At 44.6% G+C, this 20,790-nt stretch overlaps 1 protein-coding gene across 3 annotated transcripts in view; it reads left to right on the top strand.

Annotated features, from left to right (window-relative positions):
- Dapk1 (death-associated protein kinase 1) overlaps positions 1–20,790 on the top strand; it is a 224,403-nt gene that overhangs the window by 93,046 nt on the left and 110,567 nt on the right. For all 3 annotated transcript variants that reach the window (XM_013516027.1, XM_013516026.1, XM_013516025.1), the window contains one exon: positions 14,831–15,052. In XM_013516027.1, the coding sequence (XP_013371481.1) occupies positions 14,831–15,052 (222 nt within the window). The remainder of the gene's footprint in view (positions 1–14,830; positions 15,053–20,790) is intronic.

Genomic DNA, 20,790 nt, shown 5'->3' with positions numbered 1-20,790 from the left:
CAACAACAGAATGCTGACTAACATGGGCATGTCACCTATGTGTTTATTTAAATGTGTTCTGCCTTCCCATTAGATTGTCCATTGCTCTAGGGCTATAGCTTACATTTCCAGTGGGCCTTACTATGCTGCCTGGAAGTTGTGGGTATTCTTTAAAGGCCTGTTGTTCCTACAAGAGCACAGAGGAGCACAGACTATTGACCCCAGTGGCAACACTGTACAGACCCTCATCTCTGCAGAGTCTACAGCTCTCTGTGCTGGGAGAGGTGCAGAGCTCCTGAGCCCCACACTGCATGTGAGGCAGGGTAAGCCCAACAAGAGGAAGGGCTTCTCGCCAAACCTTGGCCTGCTTCTTATGGAGGTCAGAGCCCCTCTCACCCTGATATACTTCCTGCCATGCCCTGTTGCCCCCTTGCTTGCTCAAAAAACCGTTTTCATCAGCTTCTGAACCCCTTTATTCAGTGGTGGTAACCAATGGCATGCTTGGCACACTGGGCTATTTGTTATCAAGAGCTTTGAAAGATTTGTCATCACTGCTCCAACAGATGATCACTGTAAATCTCCCAGAAATGAGAGTCCACCCTTTCATAGGAAGTGACACCCCATGAAAAGGTCATTGGGTTTGCAGTCCTTGCATAGGAAGGCATCACCTGCACACTTCATACACATGAATTATTTTTCTTTACATATATTTTCTTGACTGTTGACCTCAGCCTTATTATGGTGCATGCTCTCAGAATTCTTACTTCCTTGGAGACACAGTGTCATGGATGTATTTGGTCTCCCAGCTGTGGAATTTACTGCCTCCTCCTGGCATGGTAAGCTCATGTGTGTTGGGATCGGATCCCACGAGTGAGGTGAGCCCTCTTGGCAGTCTTCCGGAGAGTTCTGCTTCTATTGAGAGAATACTCATGCTTCCCAGGAGCTCTGGTTTCTCTTTAACTTATCATCTTTCAGTTTTATCTATGCGGCTCTCACTTCAGGTAACTCCAGGAGCCAAGTTCCTTGCCAGCCTTGCCTTGCCTGACCTGAAGTGACCTCTCAGGTCCCTCCCCACTGCCTCTTCTTTCTCGACTTCCTCTGTGCATTGAGTCCTCCCTGATTCAGAGCCAAGGTGACAGATCTGTAGACATCCTGGCCAAGGATTTGGCCAGGGGCGCAATGGAAATGATTCTGCCTTGCTAGGCAGAGGGCCAGACAGCTGTTCACTGCCTATGGGAGATGTGGGCCTGCCTGCAACTGCCACCTGAGAAAGAAAACCCTGAAGGTGTTTCACCACTCAGCATCACTGAGGTGCATCGGCCACATGAGTGCACTGGAAACCGTATAACTCTAGGTAGATCTGAATTTCCAAGTCACTTAAGCTCAAACTCTTCCGCAGTACAGACCCAACTTCTCAGGATAAGATGGTCTTATCCTGAGACCATCCAAAGACAAAGAGACCTTCCAAAGACAAAGGGTGACAAGAGTCCCAAATCTGCCCATAAAACAACACAGGAAACTAGCATGGCTACCTAATGAGGGGAATCAATAAAAATGTTAGGTACCTTTGTGCTCCAGGACTGGGCAGAGCACATCCTGAGGAGGGTCACTCGCTGTTCCCGTGAGCTGCCATCAGTGCCACCTGTGTAGGGTTTGTTAGCCGGTGACCCTGCCCTTCAGACTGCCATCATCTTTCTCTCTGCCCACCTCTTTTGCTCCAGCTGTTTATTTTTCTCTCCAGAATCTTAACACCTTTAATGAATCTTCCTTTTTCTTGTTTTGAACGCAGAATAAGGAATTTTAGCTTAGCCACTGTGCATCTTGTCTCTCCCCACGAATTTATAAGAACCTCCTGTTCCCTTTTAAACACTTTTTCCCCTGAGAGCAGCCTGCTGAGTTGAGAACAAGCCCTACCTTCGTACCTTCGGCCCAGTTCACTTTGGCCTCATAACTGAAAAGGGATTCATGACAAAGAAAGCACGATCAGATAACTGATGGGCCCAGAGGACAGCACCCTGAAGTCAGGGAGATCTTACCCAGGCCAGCCTCTCCCAGGCTTCTACTGGCTGGAAAGTGGTCTCAGAGCAGTGAACTCTGATCTCTAGCCCCTGATGTGGTCACCACTCATTGACTGATCCTCGCATAAGAGTAATCTTCGGATACCTACTTTTTAAAAACAAGGACATTAGACCGGGCATGGTGGCACATGCCTGTAATCCCAGCACTCAGAAGGCTGAGGCAGGAGGATTGTTGTGAATTCAAGACCAGCCTGGGCTACAAAGTGAGCTCAAGGCCAGCCTGAACTGCATAGCGAGACCCTGTCTCAAAAAGACAAAAATACGAACATTTTGTTCTCCATAAAACTGGATTCAGAGTCAGTCATGATTCAGGCGTGGGGCTTACTATATTTGGAGAAAATATTAGAGTGGTGTTGTTTATCTTGTCCCCTAATGACCGTGTTTAGATCGCATCATATGATATTTTTCCAACAGGTTTTCTTCGTTCCTTTCCCTTTTGGCTTTAAAGACAAAACAGACAAACAGATTGTGTTCTGTATTTGGTCCTAGGGACAGTGCTGAGCAAAGTGAGTGAATTCCTTTGCCGTCTTCAGCTGGTTGTGGGCCCCAGTCTCTGCATACACCATCACATAGCACTTGCAGGGCTGTTGCTTTGTGTTCTAGTGATCCACAGGGGTTGTAAACTCCTGACGCCATACTCTGTGTGAACCAGGTAGGAGTCTCAATGGCAGCAAATCCCAGAAAGCAAGGAGCTGGACCTCCAACAGGATGGCAAGGACTGCATTGCAGCTGTCAGTTCCTGCAAGGCAGTGGTGTGGAGACTGTCAGGAGCCCTCTGAAGGAGGCTTGGGGACCCAGGCTGCTCATTATCACCACACTTTCCCTCAGGATGGGTGTCGTGGTCCTAAGTGCCAACAAGGGCCTGAGTTTACCTCTGAGCCTGCTGGCCAGTATTCAGTGTGCTCAGCCTCTAAGCATCTATCTATTCACCAATCATACTCTGCCTGTTCTCAGTTGCCACCCAAACCCGCAACCCGGCTGGCAATAAAAAACAGGGAAAAAAAATGCCCTCAAGTTCCCTGCTGGTCTCATGTAATGAAAAGCTTACATCAAACCCTCATGGATTTTCCTGTGCCCCTAAGCTACAGTTTGATAGGCAGCGAGAAGGAGGCAGAAGAGGCACCAGACCTGAGGAGGTGAGTGGCCTACTCTCCCAGACCAACCTTTGAGGGTCTCCACATTCTAGTGGCTCATGGGTCTGAATTGCCATGGCATGTCCCACCTCCAGCACATGCTTAGTGCCACCAGGCCAGTAGCGTTGTGCCAGTGGCATCATGCCCTAGAAATCGCCACATATGCAATCTGTTTTGCCCCTTAAAAGGAAGGAACCTTTAAGAGTCTAATACCAATTTTTAAAAGCTAGGGAGAAAGGACAAAGCACAGGAACACTGGACTCCAAAATGCTTCATGGAACAAGCAAACAAACAATAAAAGTGATATTGCAATTAACACCACACCCAAATGATGGGAAATGCTGAATGCAACACCGTCTTGTGTAAAGGGGTAGGTCTGCTGAGTCATGCATACAGCAGTCCATTGTGACTTTTTTTTACCAAGAAAACCTGTTACGAAGAAAACCTGTTGGAAAAATATCATATGATGCGATCTAAACACGGTCATTAGGGGACAAGATAAACAACACCACTCTAATATTTTCTCCAAATATAGTAAAGTGTAGGTTTTCTCTACACTTGCCTGGCTGTGAAACCTTTCTTCACATAGCTAGCATCTTTGTATAGCGGCTGCAGAGCTCCCACATTTGGAGCTACTCTTCAGATGGGTCTGGGCCCTTCTGCTTCCAAAGAAATACGGAGCTAAGCAGAGTGAGCAGAGGCCCCACTGCCATCTTCCTAGTCTTCTCTTTGTTTCCAAGTCCTCACCCGCTCTGGTGTTCTAACTTGTTAATTGTGAGGAGGCCACATTAAGCCACTTGATGCTCTGTGTGTTTGCACCGTGCCACGCTGCAGCCTCCTACCCACAAGTCCTAGGCCTTCAGTTTTGCTGCCTTCTCCGTAGTCTTCTGTGAGATCTTGTCCCCACAAGGATGCTGCCCCGCCAGGAGACCCACCCCTCTGGTGCTCTCCTTGCCTGGTAATATCACTGGCGTGCCCTGGCCCATCATCTCACTGCTGACCTTGATGTTGCTGTGGTTCCCTGAGAGACAGGGGCTGTTTATCCACTCAGCAAACTGCTCCTCCTTGCCTGCACTGAGGCAGCCTAAGCTACTGCTTACAGGCAAAGAAACCCTTGTTCCTCACATCGTAGGCCATTTTGCTGAGCCCTTATAGCAGTTCAAAATAGTTTGTGAAGAATTTTTTTCTAAACAAGGATTTAAAAAATCAACTTTGCTTTCTTTCTAAAATATAGTTTGCTTCTTAGTGAGCTTCTCAAAGGACAGGAAAAGAGCAAGTGTGTGCCACACCACGTAAGTGTCCAGGGGAATTGTGTACCACTTGCTGCTGATGTTGCATATTCCTGTGTAGGATTTGCCTTTGGATCTGCTGAAATCCATGGTGCTAGTAGGGTTAGGATGGAAGGAGAGGTTTCTGCTGGAGGAGGGAGATGGGGCTTCCTCCTCACATGAGCTTGGCAAAAGTGATGTCCTTATCAGTGTGCATTCAAACTAGTCAGCATGAGTTTTGGGTAGTCAGTTGACTGTATATATCCTGACATTTGCTGTGTAGACATTTCCCTGGCTAGAGACCTGCAGACCATAGAACCCCCTCCAAAATAAAATTGGAGGCCAATAATCAGCTCTGCTTTGCCAGAAATATGGGACGACATCTCCATGAAAGTCTTGAGAGTTTGTTGGTTGTGTTGTTTGCTTCTGGTGCAGGGTTGCTTGAATGTGGCTTGACCCCCAAAGATTTGTGTGCTAGAAGGTTGGTCCCCAATATGATGTTATGTACTGAAACCCTGATAAGAGTATGAATGTAAAAGTTTGCAGTTACCAAAACTCCTGATGAGGGTATCAGTTTAACCCACCCAGCAGTATGGCACATGGATGCAAAAGGAAGAGAATATTCTTCAGTTGAGAAGCTCTGGGATGACCTATTGTTCATCTCCAAAAGCTCATGGTTTTTATTGGTATCAATCAGGGAGGTGAGTGGGGGTCTCCACACAGTGCAGAGGGAAAAGAAACTTGGTAGCTGTGCCAGGCACAGAAGCCTCCAATTAGCAATGCACAGATAGTTTTGATGTATGCAAGACTGGCACCTTTACTGCCAGGAAGGTATACTTCTTTCTGAGTCCCATGCCCTCAGCTGAGATGTTATCACGTGTCTTAACCCTGGAATCTCAGAGGCTTTTGCTCTGCTCTAGCTTCCATTCCAGCCCAACACGGAGGCTGTTCTCATCCATGTGTTGCTACTTTGCTATTAATGAGACCACCAGGTGCCTCATTCTTTTAGCCAATTAAAGGAATATTTATTTCAATATGTCCAACTTTGCATATCTCAGTAAATAGGGTGAAGAAGAGGTCAGAGACAGGTCAAGGCAAGAGCTGTGTTTCTCAGGAGAGAGCAGCATGGTGGTCTCCCATAGCTATGGAGAGGCATGGATTGTTCAGAGATAGGGCTGCATAGGAGGTGATTAGATCACAAGGTGCTGCCCTTGTGCAGGGATTAACGTGCATATTGCAGGAAAGGATCAGTTCCCTGTAGGAGTGCCTCATTATCAAAGATTAGCCTAAGTTCCTCCCTGCTACTTCACTTCCTCTCTTGCCATGTCACCTCTCTCTTCTGAGTGTAGCTTTTTCCCTTTTTGCTTATCTGCCATGTTATGATGCAGCCAGGAGGTCCTCAGTAGTGGCCAACCACATGGGACCGCCCCCCAGTCTTGGAGTTTTTGCTTTTACAACTGTGGGTTAAAGTAAACCTCTTCCCTTTATAAAGCACCTAGCATCAGATATTTTGCTCTGGCTCTATAAAATGCAGTAAGAGACAGAGATCCTTCTGAAATGATACAGAGCTCCCCTTGAAAGGTGGGAAATTATTGCCAAGAAAAGAAGCAAAGGACCTGAAAGGCAGTTCCCCCATGCTGATGGGAGCCTAGGAAGGGGCCTGAATTCCAGGTGCCCTAGATGGTTGCTCTTTTCCAGCTCTCTTGGGAGTCCAGCCTGTGGCCAAGCTACCTACTGAGCCCTCGCCTTCTCACTCACCTCTTTTCCTTTACATAGCCTGCTAGGTGATCGTTGAACTCAGTATGCAAAATTCTTTGTGGCTGTTCTATCTCCATTGTTTCATGACAAACTAGTCCACAACTTGGTAACTAAAAATAGCTATGTATGATGATCTCTAGACTCTCAAATTCTCTGGGCCACTTGGGCTCAGCTGGGTGGTCCTTGCTGAGGGTCAGTCATATTGTTGTGCTAAGATATTGGCTGGGCTGTAGCATCCGAACATTTGGTGGCCCAGGCTCACACACAGGGCTGCCCTGTCAGCTTAGCTGGATCTGTGTTTTGGAGTCTGCCTATGGCCTCTCCAGAAACCTGGGATTCTCTCAGTGTGGTGGTTGGGTCCCAAAAAGGAACCCAAGAAACCTGGGCAGAAGTACTGGAATGATTTCTGCAACATTCTGTTGCCCAAGTAAGTCCTTGGGGTTTGCTAACACTCAGAGGAGACTACTAGATTTCCCCTCTGATGGGAAATGGAAGGAGACAACATAGACAGGCATGAGGTGGAGTAGGTGACAGGAGGTCATCTTTGGAAAATGCAGTCCACTTCCTGTCACTTACGTGTAGGCAAAACTTTCAGCATCTAAGAAAATCACAAGGTCCTTTGGTGACCAAAGGGGACAAATTAAGTCTGTCTTCATCTCAAGTGGAAATAGCTTTGCTGAGTCCTAATGGAAGGAAAATGTTGAGGCTTCAGATTTAGAGTTCAAACTTGTTGGGTCAAAAGTGACAAGAAAAAATGGTAATCTCTTGGCTTCTTTAAGAAGTACTGTGAAGCTGAGAGACACTTGCTAGTATTATTCTTTATGTATGTTTGAAGTGTTGAGAGAAGGAAGTATGCATCACATGTATGGCTTCATTTCGTGTTGTCATCATGCTCACACACATGAGAAAACTGAGGTCCAGAGAGGCCTCTCTTCTCTTGTTCCTGGCATTTGAGCCTTGGTCTGTTCTGAGCGAAGTATAGTTTGTGCAGCTGCACCAGCACCTCCCCAACCACTGCTCCTCTTTCTAGAAACACAAGACAAACTCTTTCATTCTTCCCCACCACAACTCACCATTGTGAAAACTCTGTCCCTTCACATGCATTGCATATTGTCTATTTTCTGTTGCTATAATGAAGTGCCTGAGGCTGGGTAAGATATAAAGAAAAGGTGTCTACTCCATTCTCAGTCATAGAGGCTGAAAGAGTGGACAACATGGACCATCATGGCAGTAGCACGTATGAGAAGGAGTGATCATCTTGTGGGACAGGAAGCGTTAGCAGCCTGCAGCTGGCCAAGCTTGTCCTTTTATAGCAACCCTCAACTAGCCCAACCTTAATCTCTTCTGAGAGAGGACAGTATCCTCAGCAAGACCTAACAGCCTCACTCCATGTCCACCTCTCAGAGCACCTCAATGGGGGCTGAGCCTCCAGCAGATGAAGCCCCGGGACAAACACATCCAGCAACAGCGTGTGCCTCTTCCCTCCCGACTCACACAGCGTTGGGGACAGCCTGGGCCACCTCTGCAAGGTCCCCTGACTACCTGTCTACCTCAGCAGCAGCTCCTTGTTGTGTTGTCCCCCTGGTTTATAAGCCCTCAGGTCTTTTCCCCCACCCTAAGTGTGATGATTATCAGATGCCAACTCATTCTTGAGAAATCATTTCTATCACCTCCATTCTCTTCTGACACCTGTAATTCTAGTAGGATTCTGGCAGGATTCAAGCGTTGCTACTGTCTCAGTGCAGCTCTGTAAGATGAATAAGTTACCTATAGACCAGCGTTAAAATTTCTCCACAGATCTGATACATGAATTGTGAAGTAAAAAGTTATTTTGTGTTCATTGCAAAGGGTTGGGAGAGAGAAAACCTTACTAGCTGTTAGGATTTAAACCAGACCTGTTTTAAGTGTCAATGTAGAAAATTCGTAACAGTAGTTACTATAAATAATTTTAATTGTGATATGTAGTGGGTAGATACATCTTCAAAATCAAAGATAAAAATGAGGTGCTGTCTTAGTCACATTTTAAAACTCTGCACCCACTTGTCAAGGTGGGAGCTTATTCTCATGTAGGGGCTGAGTCGGACTGGCAGTGATAATGTTAGACCCAGTTGGGCACCCACTTGGGAGTCAGAAATCATTGTGTATAGTCAGCCGGTGCCTCTTCCATTTCTCCTATGCTGGGGATTGAACCCAGGGCCTCATGCATACTAGGCAAGGGCTCTTAACACTGAGCTGTGTCCCCCGGGATATCTTTACTGTTAGTACATGTCTACGCTATCTTTCTTCTATAGGAACAGAGACTTCCACAAATATATAAGTTTGAAAATAAGGCCTGTCTGGGTTAAACAAAGTCACACAGTTTTCAGTGTACTAGAAAGTATATAATGCTTAGAAAAATACGAATGCTTCGGACATAGATGCGCGACATTCTTGTGTCCTGACTTTGAGAATCTCCTCGTGTTTCTTTCCAATTGTGAGTGTACACTGAGTGAGTATCTCTTATCTAAAATGCTTGGGACCAAAGATGTTTCGGATTTTGTTGCTGGTGTTAGTTTTGGATTTGGAGTACAGGTATCTGGGTAGAAATAATGAGATGTCTTGGGGATGGGACCCAAGTCTAAGCATGATATTCATTTATGTTTCCTAGATACCCCATACACACAACCTGCAGTAATGTTATACTTTTTTTTCCTTGGTGGTGGGTGTCAAACCCAAGGCCTCATGAGTGCTAGATAGGCACCACTGAGCTACATCTCCACCTTTATACAATACTGTTAATAACTTCATTCATGAAACAAAGTTTCATGGTGTGGAATTTCCCACTTGGCATCATGTCAGCATGCAATAAGTTTCAGAGTTTGGACAGCTTGGGTTTTCCTGCTAGGTTGGGGATGTTCAACCAATGTGGTGCTTTCTCAGCCTGCACACAAACATGGTTTACTTCTTATTGCAGGGGACTTCAGAGGATCTCACAGCTATGGATTTAATTAATTAAAACATTTTGTGAGTTTTCAGTGAGGAGGAAAGGGGGACTTTACCCAAACCGATTCATTTGGAAATGCCATGTTTGAATTCCCCTTATAAAACTCTTCCCTGCAAAGGTGTTTGCTGATTCCCAGGGAGGGGACTTGTATATCAGATGGAATGCACACAAGGTCACCACAGAAACAGCACAGGGAATGGGAGTTGGGAGCAGATATACTTGGGTTTGGATTACTTTCTCAATTATGCAACTTACTTGCTAAATGAATTGGGGGTAGTTTTAAAACACTTGGTTTTCCATTGATACGAGAGATGACAGTAATGTCTGCCTCACAGCATTATGTTTATTAATAAAGTGATCTGTGTGAAGAGAGCCCCCATGTAACCCTGAAATCCCAGTCACAGTTGGATCAACTGGATTTATTAGTAAGTTGGACAAATAATTTAATTAGCAGGTTCTTTGTGAAGTTTTTCTTGTGACCCAAGGTTTTCTTTCTAATAAAATTTGTGACTATTTTTGAATCAAGTCTTTTTTTAAAAGATAAAACTCTTTAAAGCAAGATTGTGTTTCATTACCTTTGTATATATCTGGCCATAGTTAATAAATGCTTGTTATGTTTGATTGAGAGTTTTTAATGTCAAAATGAATTTGGCTGTTGTCAACTAATGCAGCAAACTGCTGTGTTATTAGTTGATAAACGTGTGTGTATTGGAGAAGTGACATACAGTAAGTAGCATTACATTCTGGGAGCTCCTGGCAAACGCTGCACCATTGGCCCTAGGGGAGATACAAAGTCAGAGTCCTGTAAATCTCAGGCACAATGGTTTTTGTGAACCTATTGCACAACCTTTTTTTAAAATGTGTTTCTGCTTAAAAACTATTTAATATATTGTTGAGTCTCTAACATGGAACTCATGACACTAGCACTCTTAACTACTTCCCAAATGAGGCCTGTCTCACATGCGGCACGTCACAGCCTCTGCTTAGAGCACTAGACGACTTTTCTCCACTGTGCTGTGTGCCATCTTCACTGTAAAATCCCCAACAGAAAGCACAAGAGTACAAAAAAAAAAAAAAAAAGAAAGAAAGAAAAAACGGTCTAAATAGATGACGAAAAGGACACTTATTACAGCATGGGGAATGAATTAGCAAGCCGGAGCATCACCATGTTTGTCCTCAGCTAGGAATGACAGCAAGCAGAGTTTCCAGCCAGTGTATGTGTCTGTGAATATTCGCAAAAGTGCCACTAGTATTGGTGTGGAGCTTACAGAAGATATCAAGAAAGAAGGCATATTCTCACTTCTAAAATCTGTAAGTGGTCAGGGTCGATTGTAGTTTCATCAAAATGAAGTGACAGGACACACAGAATCTCTGTTGCAGGTAAAGTGGATGCCTGCTCTCTGAGCAGCTCCCACTGCATTATTAATGGGTGACTTAGGCCTCCATGGGTGCCATTACTGACTAGACCCCCGAACACTGGCACTGGTCAGGCCAGCTGTAAGGCTTGCTCCTCCGAGCAGACTGTAGGGGAGCCCTACTTCTTTCTGATGGTCACTTTCCCTCCTGGCCTGAGCTCATGTGTTTCTCTGGGAGGACAAGATTTAGAAACACTTGTCAACAAACAAAAACAAACAGGTTGCTTTTTTCTTTTGTTGAAGTGGTGGCGATGTGTGAGGAGAAACTGTACCTCAGGTAGTCCAAATTCAGGGTAGAAAGTAGATGCCAGGGAGCACTTGGGTTGAGGGCCAGTTGCCCAGAAAGGACAGGATCAGTCCAGCAGTTGATCCATAATCCACAGGGAGAAGTGAATGCCTGTGATAGCAGGAGAATGACTACTCTGGCAGTCTGTCCTCATCACACCCTGTCCTAGGCGGCTTTGTGGTGGAGAAGTCCCAGGACTGCATGGGCCAGGCTGCCTGTACCATCACCAGCAAGTGGCTCTGAGTTCCCAAGGCCAGGCCCTGAGGTGAGCAACTGACAGTGGCTGCCCCCACTGGGGTAGAGAGGAAAGGGGTCGGGGCGGCATGTGTGCTAAAGGGGAGCCAGTAGCCAAGTGGAGCAGTAGTTTCATATACATTATTAATGTGGTACCATCCTGGGGGGATTTTTTAGTTTTGGCCTCTTAGGACTCTTTATTCCCTGTCAGTAATGGGAAGGGCTATTTTGAGGGTAACATTGTATCACTTCGAGACTGAAGCTATAGTGTGCTAATGAAAATTTCAGTTGTTACAGATGAGTAACAGCTAACATTATTGAAGACTTTGTGTGGTCAGGAGTTTTCTGAACAATTTGTGTATTATCTCACTTAGTCAGCTTCCTCCTTGCTATAGTTTGGATACTGAACACCCTCAAAAAGCCCAAATGCTAGGGCTTGGTCCCCAGGGTACAGCTACCTGGCAGTAGTAGACCAGCTAAGAGGTGGCCAAAGGGAGGAAGTTAGGTCACGAGGGGCTTTGTCCATGGAGATGATCCGGGACCCTACTCTTTCTTTGCTCTCTGAGCTTCCTGGCCATGAGATGAATGGCTTTTGCTTTGCTATGTGCTCCCAGTGTGATGTACTGCCTCACCACAGGCCCAGAAGCAGTGGGGCCAACTGCCCGTGGACTGGAACCTCTAAAACAATTAGTCAAGATAAACCTTTTCTCTTTATAAGCTGGTTTTCTCAGGTGCTTTGTTAGTGTGAGGGAAAGCTGACTAACACACCTTTCCACCCCCAACAACTGTCCAACATAGGCAGCTGCTCTTACACCAACTGGCTAAGCAGTTTTTGAGGCCATGGTTACACATCTAGTTAGTGCTTCAAATTTTACACATTTCCTTTAGTTACCTAGCAGTAATGCAGCAGCTTCAGTGTGATGCTTCTGGTTGGCCTTGTTTACGAACTCTGTGGAGTGACTTTGCCCACAGTGTCTGAGGAAATAGAAAAATGCCCTGTCCCCAGGAATTGTCAGTCTTGGGAACTGGAAGTGGCAAGAAACAGGCACTTTCAACTGCCACCAAAGAGTGCAAGGTACTCTATGGACTTGGGGAGACTGGAAGAAGGTAGGGGAAGGGGCAGATTGATAAGGGAGTCAGAGAACAATGGGGAAAAATGTCTTCAAAGAAGAGGTGTTCAGATAGGTCTAGAACATTTCCTGAGAGCCTTCTAGACCCTCACTTGACCCTCTTCATTTAGGCTTAGCCAGGAGCCAGGCATCAGCCATGAAGGGGCCCCACCCTCCTGTAGTCCCTGATCCCGTCCTCTCTGGCTGCTGCCACCACTGCAGGAGCCTGAAGCTGAATGAGGCATTACTTTCAGGTCCTGGAGGTTTCGCTGCACACTGGGCAGCATGGTTTCCTCAGGCATACTCGCTGGCTTTCAGGAGCCCCTTGCTCACCTTGTGGTCTCACCTGCTTGTTGCCACACATGTTTTAGGTCAGGTGCTGTTATTGTACTATTTTATATATGGGAAGGAGGTTGTGTTCAGATGGTTCTGTGGCATTTAGGATGCTTTCCTCTGTAGAAAATAGAAAACCCAAATTAAACTGCCTTTAGGTGTAAAGGGAATTTATTGGCTGATGCTGAAAAACCCAAAGCAAAAGGCTTCAGGCTAGGGCTGATCCAGCTGCTCCATAGTGTCACTGCAGACCAAGTTTCTTTTATCCACGGCACTGGGGTTGTATTTGAATTGCGTGTGACTCCCTGTGACCCCCATATGGCGGGTAGCAGGCTAGGGTGTTAACATACTGAAGGAAATGAAGATCAGAAAGACACTGTCTTTCTGTTCTCTGCAAAGTCCTACTTAGATTAAGTACCTACTGTGGGAGCCAGAGAACATGATGCGGTGATTGGCTTAGCCCATGGTTAACACCTGCAGGTGGGGATAGAGCCAGCTGCCCAGAACTAAGCGCTTCTACTTGCACATACCATTGTAGAGTGGCAGGTGCTCAGGCTAGAGAACCAGCCCACAGATGTGTAGTACTTGAGGCTTATCAGTCTCTAAGTTGTGAACAGAATAATAAATACTTTTTCATTCTAGGTGTTCAAAATAGGTCTTCAAGAGTGGGGCCTTAGATGTTTATATTTTCTGCCAGTTTCCTGGCATCAGTCCTTTTCTTCCCCCTAGTTCTAAGACTAGACCTTAGGAAAACGGCCTGTTGGAAGTGTGGAAGTGTCAGAGCAGGGTGCTTTCCTGCTGCCCCTAGATCTGAAGTGAGAGAGAGGAGGAGAGTAAAGAAATGTAGACATTATTACCTATTCAATAAAGTTGACTACTAGTCCAATTATTTAAATACAGGATAACCAAAAATTGCGTAATTTTCTTTAATTTTTACAAAAATATAGTAAGACATAACAATGACCAGTTTATTCAATAATTTTTCTATGTATGATATATTTTAAAACTTTTAATACACAACATTACAATCTGGATGGTAGTATCTTGTGTCTTCGCAAATTCTTTCTGCTTTATTGTATTTCTTTGAACAGCACACTTTACACATCATGTTGGCCTTTCCTTTTTTCTGTGGGTGGAATAAACTCAGCAAAATGCCTACCCACTAAACATAGTGGTGAAGACACGAGTGATGGGTGACCTGGTTGGCATTTTGCCATCCTGTATTTTTCAGTTATTTGGTCTATTAGATCTAGTGTCAATTGTAGATGACTTTTTATGTACCCCTTTGTTTTGAATAAATAACAAATGAGCCCCCAATTGCTTGGTCCAGAAGGTGCATAAATATTTTATAATAATACTTTTCCTCCCTTTTTGATTACAGGAGAGCTTGTTAGATGTTGACCAACTCTGGCAACACCACCCAGAGAATTATCATAATCACTGATCACTATTGGAATGTTTTAGTTTTGTTTCTTCTTTCATGTTCTATCATTTTTGTATTATGAACAGTTGACAATAAGGAGATACCTTTTTTGTGTTTCCATTTTATAATGCAGACTTTTCCTCTCTGATATGCTAAGATTCTTCCCTTTTTTCAGTGTTTTCTTTTGCAGATCTTTTGGCACTTCCTTCCAATTTAGTCTCAGTGTCCCAAACACGTCTGTTTTGTATTGTAGAGAATACAATACAAGAATATCACTGAGTTCTGCAGGATAAAAAATTATGCCTAATGTACTTACAATAGTAGTTTTTTTTATAGATTGTAGCACAAAATTGTTATTTTCCACAAATAAAATAACCATGAATTAGTAAAAGAAAATAATCAAAACTTACTAGATTTCACTAGAAATAAACATCAGAGGCAAATACATTGGTTTTAAATTAAAAAGTATGCAAAAAATAGTTGATATAAAACAAATAGACATACAAGTGTATCTCGTGCAAATGATAGTCCACTGGTTGAAATGACACCTGCCCAGTGACACTTGGGATAGTCAGCATGTAAACAGATGTGCTGCCCAGGTGACCCTGGGGTAAACTGTTAAGTGGTTAAGAAAATAACTTTTATTGCTTGAGCCATTATTCAAAGGGAACAGGTATAAAAAAGCCACAGTATATACAATAAGCCCTACTTAATTTAATTTCTCTCCTCTTGAACTCCTCTCTTACAATTTTATTACCCCTCATACCACATTCTCCTTCAAATCATGCTTTTAATGAGAACCAAAAAGGATATCCCCTCTTTTCCCTTCAGCGGACAGTTTGCAGTCGTGAAGAAATGCCGTGAGAAGAGCACCGGTCTGCAGTACGCCGCCAAGTTTATCAGGAAGAGGAGGACCAAGTCCAGCCGCAGGGGAGTGAGCCGGGAGGACATTGAGCGGGAGGTCAGCATCCTGAAGGAGATCCAGCACCCCAACGTCATCACTCTGCATGAGGTGTACGAAAGCAAAACTGATGTCATTCTGATCCTGGAACTGTGAGTGTCCTCAGTGGGTGGAAATGGAGGGAGGACGGGGCAGTAGGAGGCTCATCCTGGCCTCTTTCCAGCCAGACCTCCAGGCAGATGGGGTGTGGCTCGCAGGCACAGCAGAAATTTGTTCTGCTGGCCTCAGCTGGCTGCCTGGCTTAGGCTTTGCTGCATCTTTCAAGGAGAAAGTGTAAGGAGCAGCTTCCCTTGATTTTTAGGAGGGCCTCGAGATCTTGCCGTTCACCACTTACCCAAGTTCTTCAGCTGCCTCCTGTTTTCCAGTTTTCCATTAAGCTTCAGGCCAGTGTCCTTTCCTGTTTTTCTCCTTCTCTTCTTCTATTCGCTTTCTTTCTCTCTTCTCCCCTCATCTCTTCCTCCTTGCACACACACACACACACACGCACACACACCATTTTTAATTGTGGAACTGTCAACACAAATTATGTAAGCAGGGGAAACTGAACCAGGTGTGATTATAGAACTTGTTTCTCAAGCATGCTGTTGATTTTCCCAGACAGGCCCCACCCACCCACTGCCCTGGTGGGTGGCAGATTGTGCCACAGTACTCCCGCCTTTCTAGTCTCCATCTCGTGTCCCTCCCTGACATGGCTTCCTGCCTCATTGTGTCACAGTGGGTCCCATTCCAGCAGCATTTGCTGGCGAGAGAGGAGAGGAAGTTCCACAAGGGCACACAGTGGGGTCTCTCGGGAGCTTTGTGGAAGAATGGGTGGAGTGAAAGAAGATTCTGCCATAAACAGTCCCCAGTGGTTCTTGGTGACAACAGGTCTGTTCATGTCCTGGAAGCCCTTGAGTCCAGGTTTGCTGGTCTTCCGGCCCTACAGCCCCCTCTCTCTGTATGTTTCTCAGGGATTTTTTTTTTTTTTTTTTTTTAAGTGGTCTCTCTGTGTTATCCTGGCTATCTTGCACTCCTGGGCTCAGGCTCCTGAGGAGTTGGGACTGCAGGTATGTGCCGCCAACCCCGGCTAATTCTCAGTGATTTTTTTTTTTTAAGCCCAAAAGAGAAAGCTAAAAAGAATGTTTAGAGAGCAGCCAGCCCAGCTGCATGGTGCCATCCTGCCGGCACCCCTGGTCCTCACACTTCTTGATTCATCACTGGAATTTGGACACATTGCTTTATGGTTCTCTACCACAGGTTTCTCAACTACAGAATTGGATTGATAACACCTACCTCAAAAGGGTTTTGGGAGTGAATGAGGGTTGTCACATACCTTACCCAGTGCTTGCTCATATATGTATTTAATGAGTTTCCTTCCTAAGCCTCGTCACTGGTAATGCTTAGGGATATACCATTCTTTGTATTTTGTATTTTTGGGGGTGTTTTTGAGACAGGGTCTTGCTATTTAGTTCAGATTGGTCTTGAACTCACTATGTAGCTTAAGTTGGCCTCAAACTCACATTGATCCTCCTGCCTCAGCCTCCTGAGTGCTAGGTTTGCAGGCATGCATCCTCACACCCAGCAGTACCATTCTTGTTCAGGGGGCTGTCCTGTGTGTTGTAGAATGTTTAGCACCATCTGTGCACTGGATGCCTGTGACACCCATCAGCCCTGGCTGTGACATGCAGAAATCCAAAACCGTGTCCTGTCATTGGCACATATTTCCTAAGAATAACCCCCTCCCATTCCCAGGAACCCAGCTTTAAAGGAAGGGCAAAACTTTAAGGAGATGGGGACCAAGATCTGCTTAGGTACAGCAGATAAAGAGGGATGAACATGGTGTTTCCTTTAAGTGGCTGCTGGGATGCCCCAAGCTATAATAAAAACAGGACTGGGAGCCAGGATATCCCGGGTGCCATAGTCCATAAGCCTAGACTCCTTCCTTAAGGCTTTGTTGTAAGAGATTCAGAACAGAAAGTCCAGGACCAAGAAGCACCCCAAATTGCCTTTGCAGAGGCCTCCTAGCTTGTGCCCAGTGGTCAGAAAGAAAGCCACTTGTCCTCTTTTCCTACCAGGATATGAGAGACATGCCATCTGTGAACATTTTGTGCCCACCTGAGTGTGTATGTTTTCAACTCCACTTCTGCTGTCTGACCCCATCTTGTAGAAATTTTTCATTAGGCACATTTACCTTATGCTTAATTTGGATGGCATACATTTCTTTTTTCACCATTTTATTTAAAACAAGTTTAAAAGTAAATTTGTGATGTTGGAAAGTTGTGTAATACTGTGAAAGTGAACAAATGTAGATCACATGACTATAGTACTTCCCAAATCAGGACACAGAACACTCCTCATGCCCCTACATATAACACTATCTCTTGTGCTCTTCCAGAGGTATCCTGTCCTCTGCTCCCTAACCCCTGGCAGCTACAGAGCTGATCCTTGTCACTACTGTTTTGTCATTTGGAAAATGTTATATAAGGAGAACCATATAATATGTAACCTCTTAAGACTGGCTCCTTTGACTCAGTGTAGTTTCTGAGATTTGTGTGTGGCTTGTTCCTTTTTATTGCTAAGTGTTCCACCATATGGATGTTTATCCATTTACCCCCCTTGTTATAGCTTGTATCTAGAGGTGCCTCCAAAGCCTTATGCAGTCATAGAGTTTTTTCAGAGGTGGCTGAATCTAGAGTGTGTCATTGATTTGTAGTGCAATGGTGATTGCTGGCTCAGTCTAATGATTGGATTGACACCACCCTAATGCCGGTAGAGTGGCTGCAATGTAAGGGACAGGAAGAAGCTTGTCTCAATCTCACTTGTTGCTTTTGCTGTCTTCACCTCCATGAACTGCTGTTGCCCCCGTGCCATGCCACCCTACCTTGGAGCCAGCCAATTGTGGACTGAAATCTTTACAAACTCTGAGCTAAATAAACCCTTCCTCCTTTAACTTTGGGTGTTGGGTATTTTGTCACAGCAATGAGAAAAGTTACTAAAACACCCATGAAGGACATTGGAGTTGTTTCTAGTATTTATTGATCATGAATAAATCTATAATCTCTCACAGACTTTAGTGTGAACATACAGATCACTGGGTCATATTGAAGGTATAAGTTTAAATGTGTAAGAGGCTGCTAACCTATTTGCTAAAGTAGCCATATCATTTTACAGTCCCCAGGGCAGTGGGCAAGACTTCCGTTTGCTGTGCCTACCCTTGATGTGCACTGTAATTGGTGTCTGGTGGTGTACAGCTTTACATCGCTAAGCACACCGCTTTAATGATGACTGAGAGAATAGCTGAGAAAGAGCATTGGAAGCAGCAGTGTGGGTGTGGACAGGAGGGATCTTAGAGATGTCCCCTTCCTGATTTATTGCTCTGTACAAATTTCATCATCTCCTGGAAACTATTTGTTTTTGCCTTTTTGCCCGCCAGACATAAATGGCATTGTCACATCTTCATGGTGAACTTAGCTGAGCCATGAGCTGCCCAGGTACTTGCTCAAATATTATCTGAGAGTTTTCACCAAGGTGTTTCTGGGTGAGGTAAGCATTTACATTAGTAGGCTGAGTAAACCACATGGGCTTTCTCTGGCCAGTGGACCTCTGATCAGCCGAAGCCTGGCTAGAGCAAACAGATTAACTTTGTTAATGGAAAATCTCTCCTGCCTGATAATTTCAAACTGGAACATTAGCTTTTTCTTGAGTTTGGACTTGAACTGAAACATTGGCTCTTCCTTGTAGTTTAAGCTGATACCTTTTGGGCTAGAGCTACACCATCAGTTTTCCTAGCTTGCCAGCTGGCCAACCCATCTTTCAGATCTTGGAACTTGTCAGCCTCCCAAAGTGCATGGGTCAATTCATATATATAGCTATGTCTGTTTCTCTGGAGAACTCTAATACAGTGGTACTAAATGTTAAGGAAGTGAAGTACATTTATTTTTATCTTGGTGACCTATCCCATTTTGTGTATATTTACTCTGCCATGAGAAGTGGTTTTTTTTTTGTTTTGTTTTGTTTTTTTTTGGTTTTTCTCCGGTACCGGGAACCGAACTCACGATCTTGTGCTTGCCAGGCAGGCACTTTTGCCGCTGAGCTAAATCCCCAGCCCCTGAGAAGTGTTTTTTTAAAATGTTAATAAACTAAATTATTGTGTTTGTCCAGATCAGAGTGATCTTTGCCTTTAAGAAAATGAGCATTGTTCTACATTCTAGTAGCTTTAAAGGAACTTTTAATTTTTTAGTGACAGGCAGCAATCTCCTCTTTTCTTTCTTAAGAATGTTGAGATACACTTGTGGTTAGAAACAGAATAAGAGTTAAGAATTTGTCAGAAAGTAAGTGTGTGGCTTAATAGTGGCTATTTATCTGCATCCTCCATGTCACTAATCTTTGAGTGGGATTTGGTTTGGATTGATTATTTGGGATAACCATTGTTGAAGCCAGGCTTCTTTGATGTTTCCCAGTGAGGCATGTTCCCTAACCCTAATCTTAATCCCATCCTTGCTGTGGAGACAAAGACCCCAATAACTATATCACTGGATATTTCCCTGACCACCCCCAGGATCTGGGAAGATTCTTTGCTGTCCTTTGTGCAGATACTATCTTAGTTACTTTTCTTGTTGCTGAGACCAAGCACCCCATACCCACATAGTTTGTAGAGGTTTCAGTTCATTGTCAGCTGATTCCAAGGCAGAGTGGCATGGCAGACAGGCATCATGGAGGAAAAACAGTTCATGGCAGGCAGAAGACAACAAAAGGAAGCAAGCAAGGGACAACCACAGTTCTATCCATGCTACTTAGGGCAGGTAGCATTCACACCTTTAATTCTAGTACCCTTGATCCTCAAATTGCACCATGAATCAATCCCAGTGTCACATATTCTAGGTCCAGTCACCTCTGAAAAAGCCCCACCTATGGCTGCATGAGGCTTTGAGAAGACATCTAGACACAACCATAACCAATACTGTGTCCTTATTTGTGTAAAAGGAGCAGTGATAAAATACTAGGCCAGCAACTCATTAAAGTTTTTGCATGCCTGAAAGCCACTTTAAAACCATAGTTTTACCCCTATTTGCTTACTGAAGAGTAATCTTCTCACAATCATTCTGCAAGTGAGTATAGCATAAACACAAAAGAGGTGTCTGTCATATCTTAAAATCATGATCCCATACCCTACACAGCCCATAGTTTCCTGGTAAAGTCATGCTGATACAGAGATCTCTTCTTGCTGTACCCACCAACATGCCATTGCAGGGCAAGTCATGATAAGGCTGCAGACATAAGTGCTGGAGTCATTTTATAACCTGCCTTGTTAACCTGGTGAGAAGTGAAGCCAAATTCAATCAGCTTTCCACTGCTGTGATAAAGTGCCTGAGATAATCAACTTAAGAAGAAGAAAAGTTTATTTTGGTTCATGGTTTCAGAGGTTTCAGTCCATGGTTGCTTGATCTCATTGTTTTTGGATCTTTAGTGAGGCAGAACTTTAGAACAGGGAACACACAGTCAGGCAAAGTTGGAGAGGGAGGGAGGAAAAGAGGGAGGGAGGAGTGGAAAAAGACAGAGACAGAGATATATACTGGGGTGCTGATATCCCCATTAGGATAACTTCCCTAGCCTCCTACCAAGGCCCATCCCAATTGTACCTCCTGACCAAGCCTTGTACATGAAGGAAAGCCTTTGGGAGAACCTTCACATCAACCTTATAATGTTGGTACCATTTCTTACGTGTGCAGCAGTGTTAATCAGAGGCACTGGCTTCTAGCATTGCCTTTCTGAACTTGCTGCTCAGAAATGTTCAAGCATTTTGGTGTATGGGTGGCACTGTGTTTCTCTTTCCTGCTCTCCACTCAGCACA

Source organism: Chinchilla lanigera, unplaced genomic scaffold (genome assembly GCF_000276665.1).
Source record: "Chinchilla lanigera isolate Chin_1 unplaced genomic scaffold, ChiLan1.0 scaffold00031, whole genome shotgun sequence".
NCBI lineage: Eukaryota > Metazoa > Chordata > Mammalia > Rodentia > Chinchillidae > Chinchilla > Chinchilla lanigera.
Note: the sequence above shows the minus strand (reverse complement) of the source record. Positions and strands in the feature narration are given on the sequence as shown.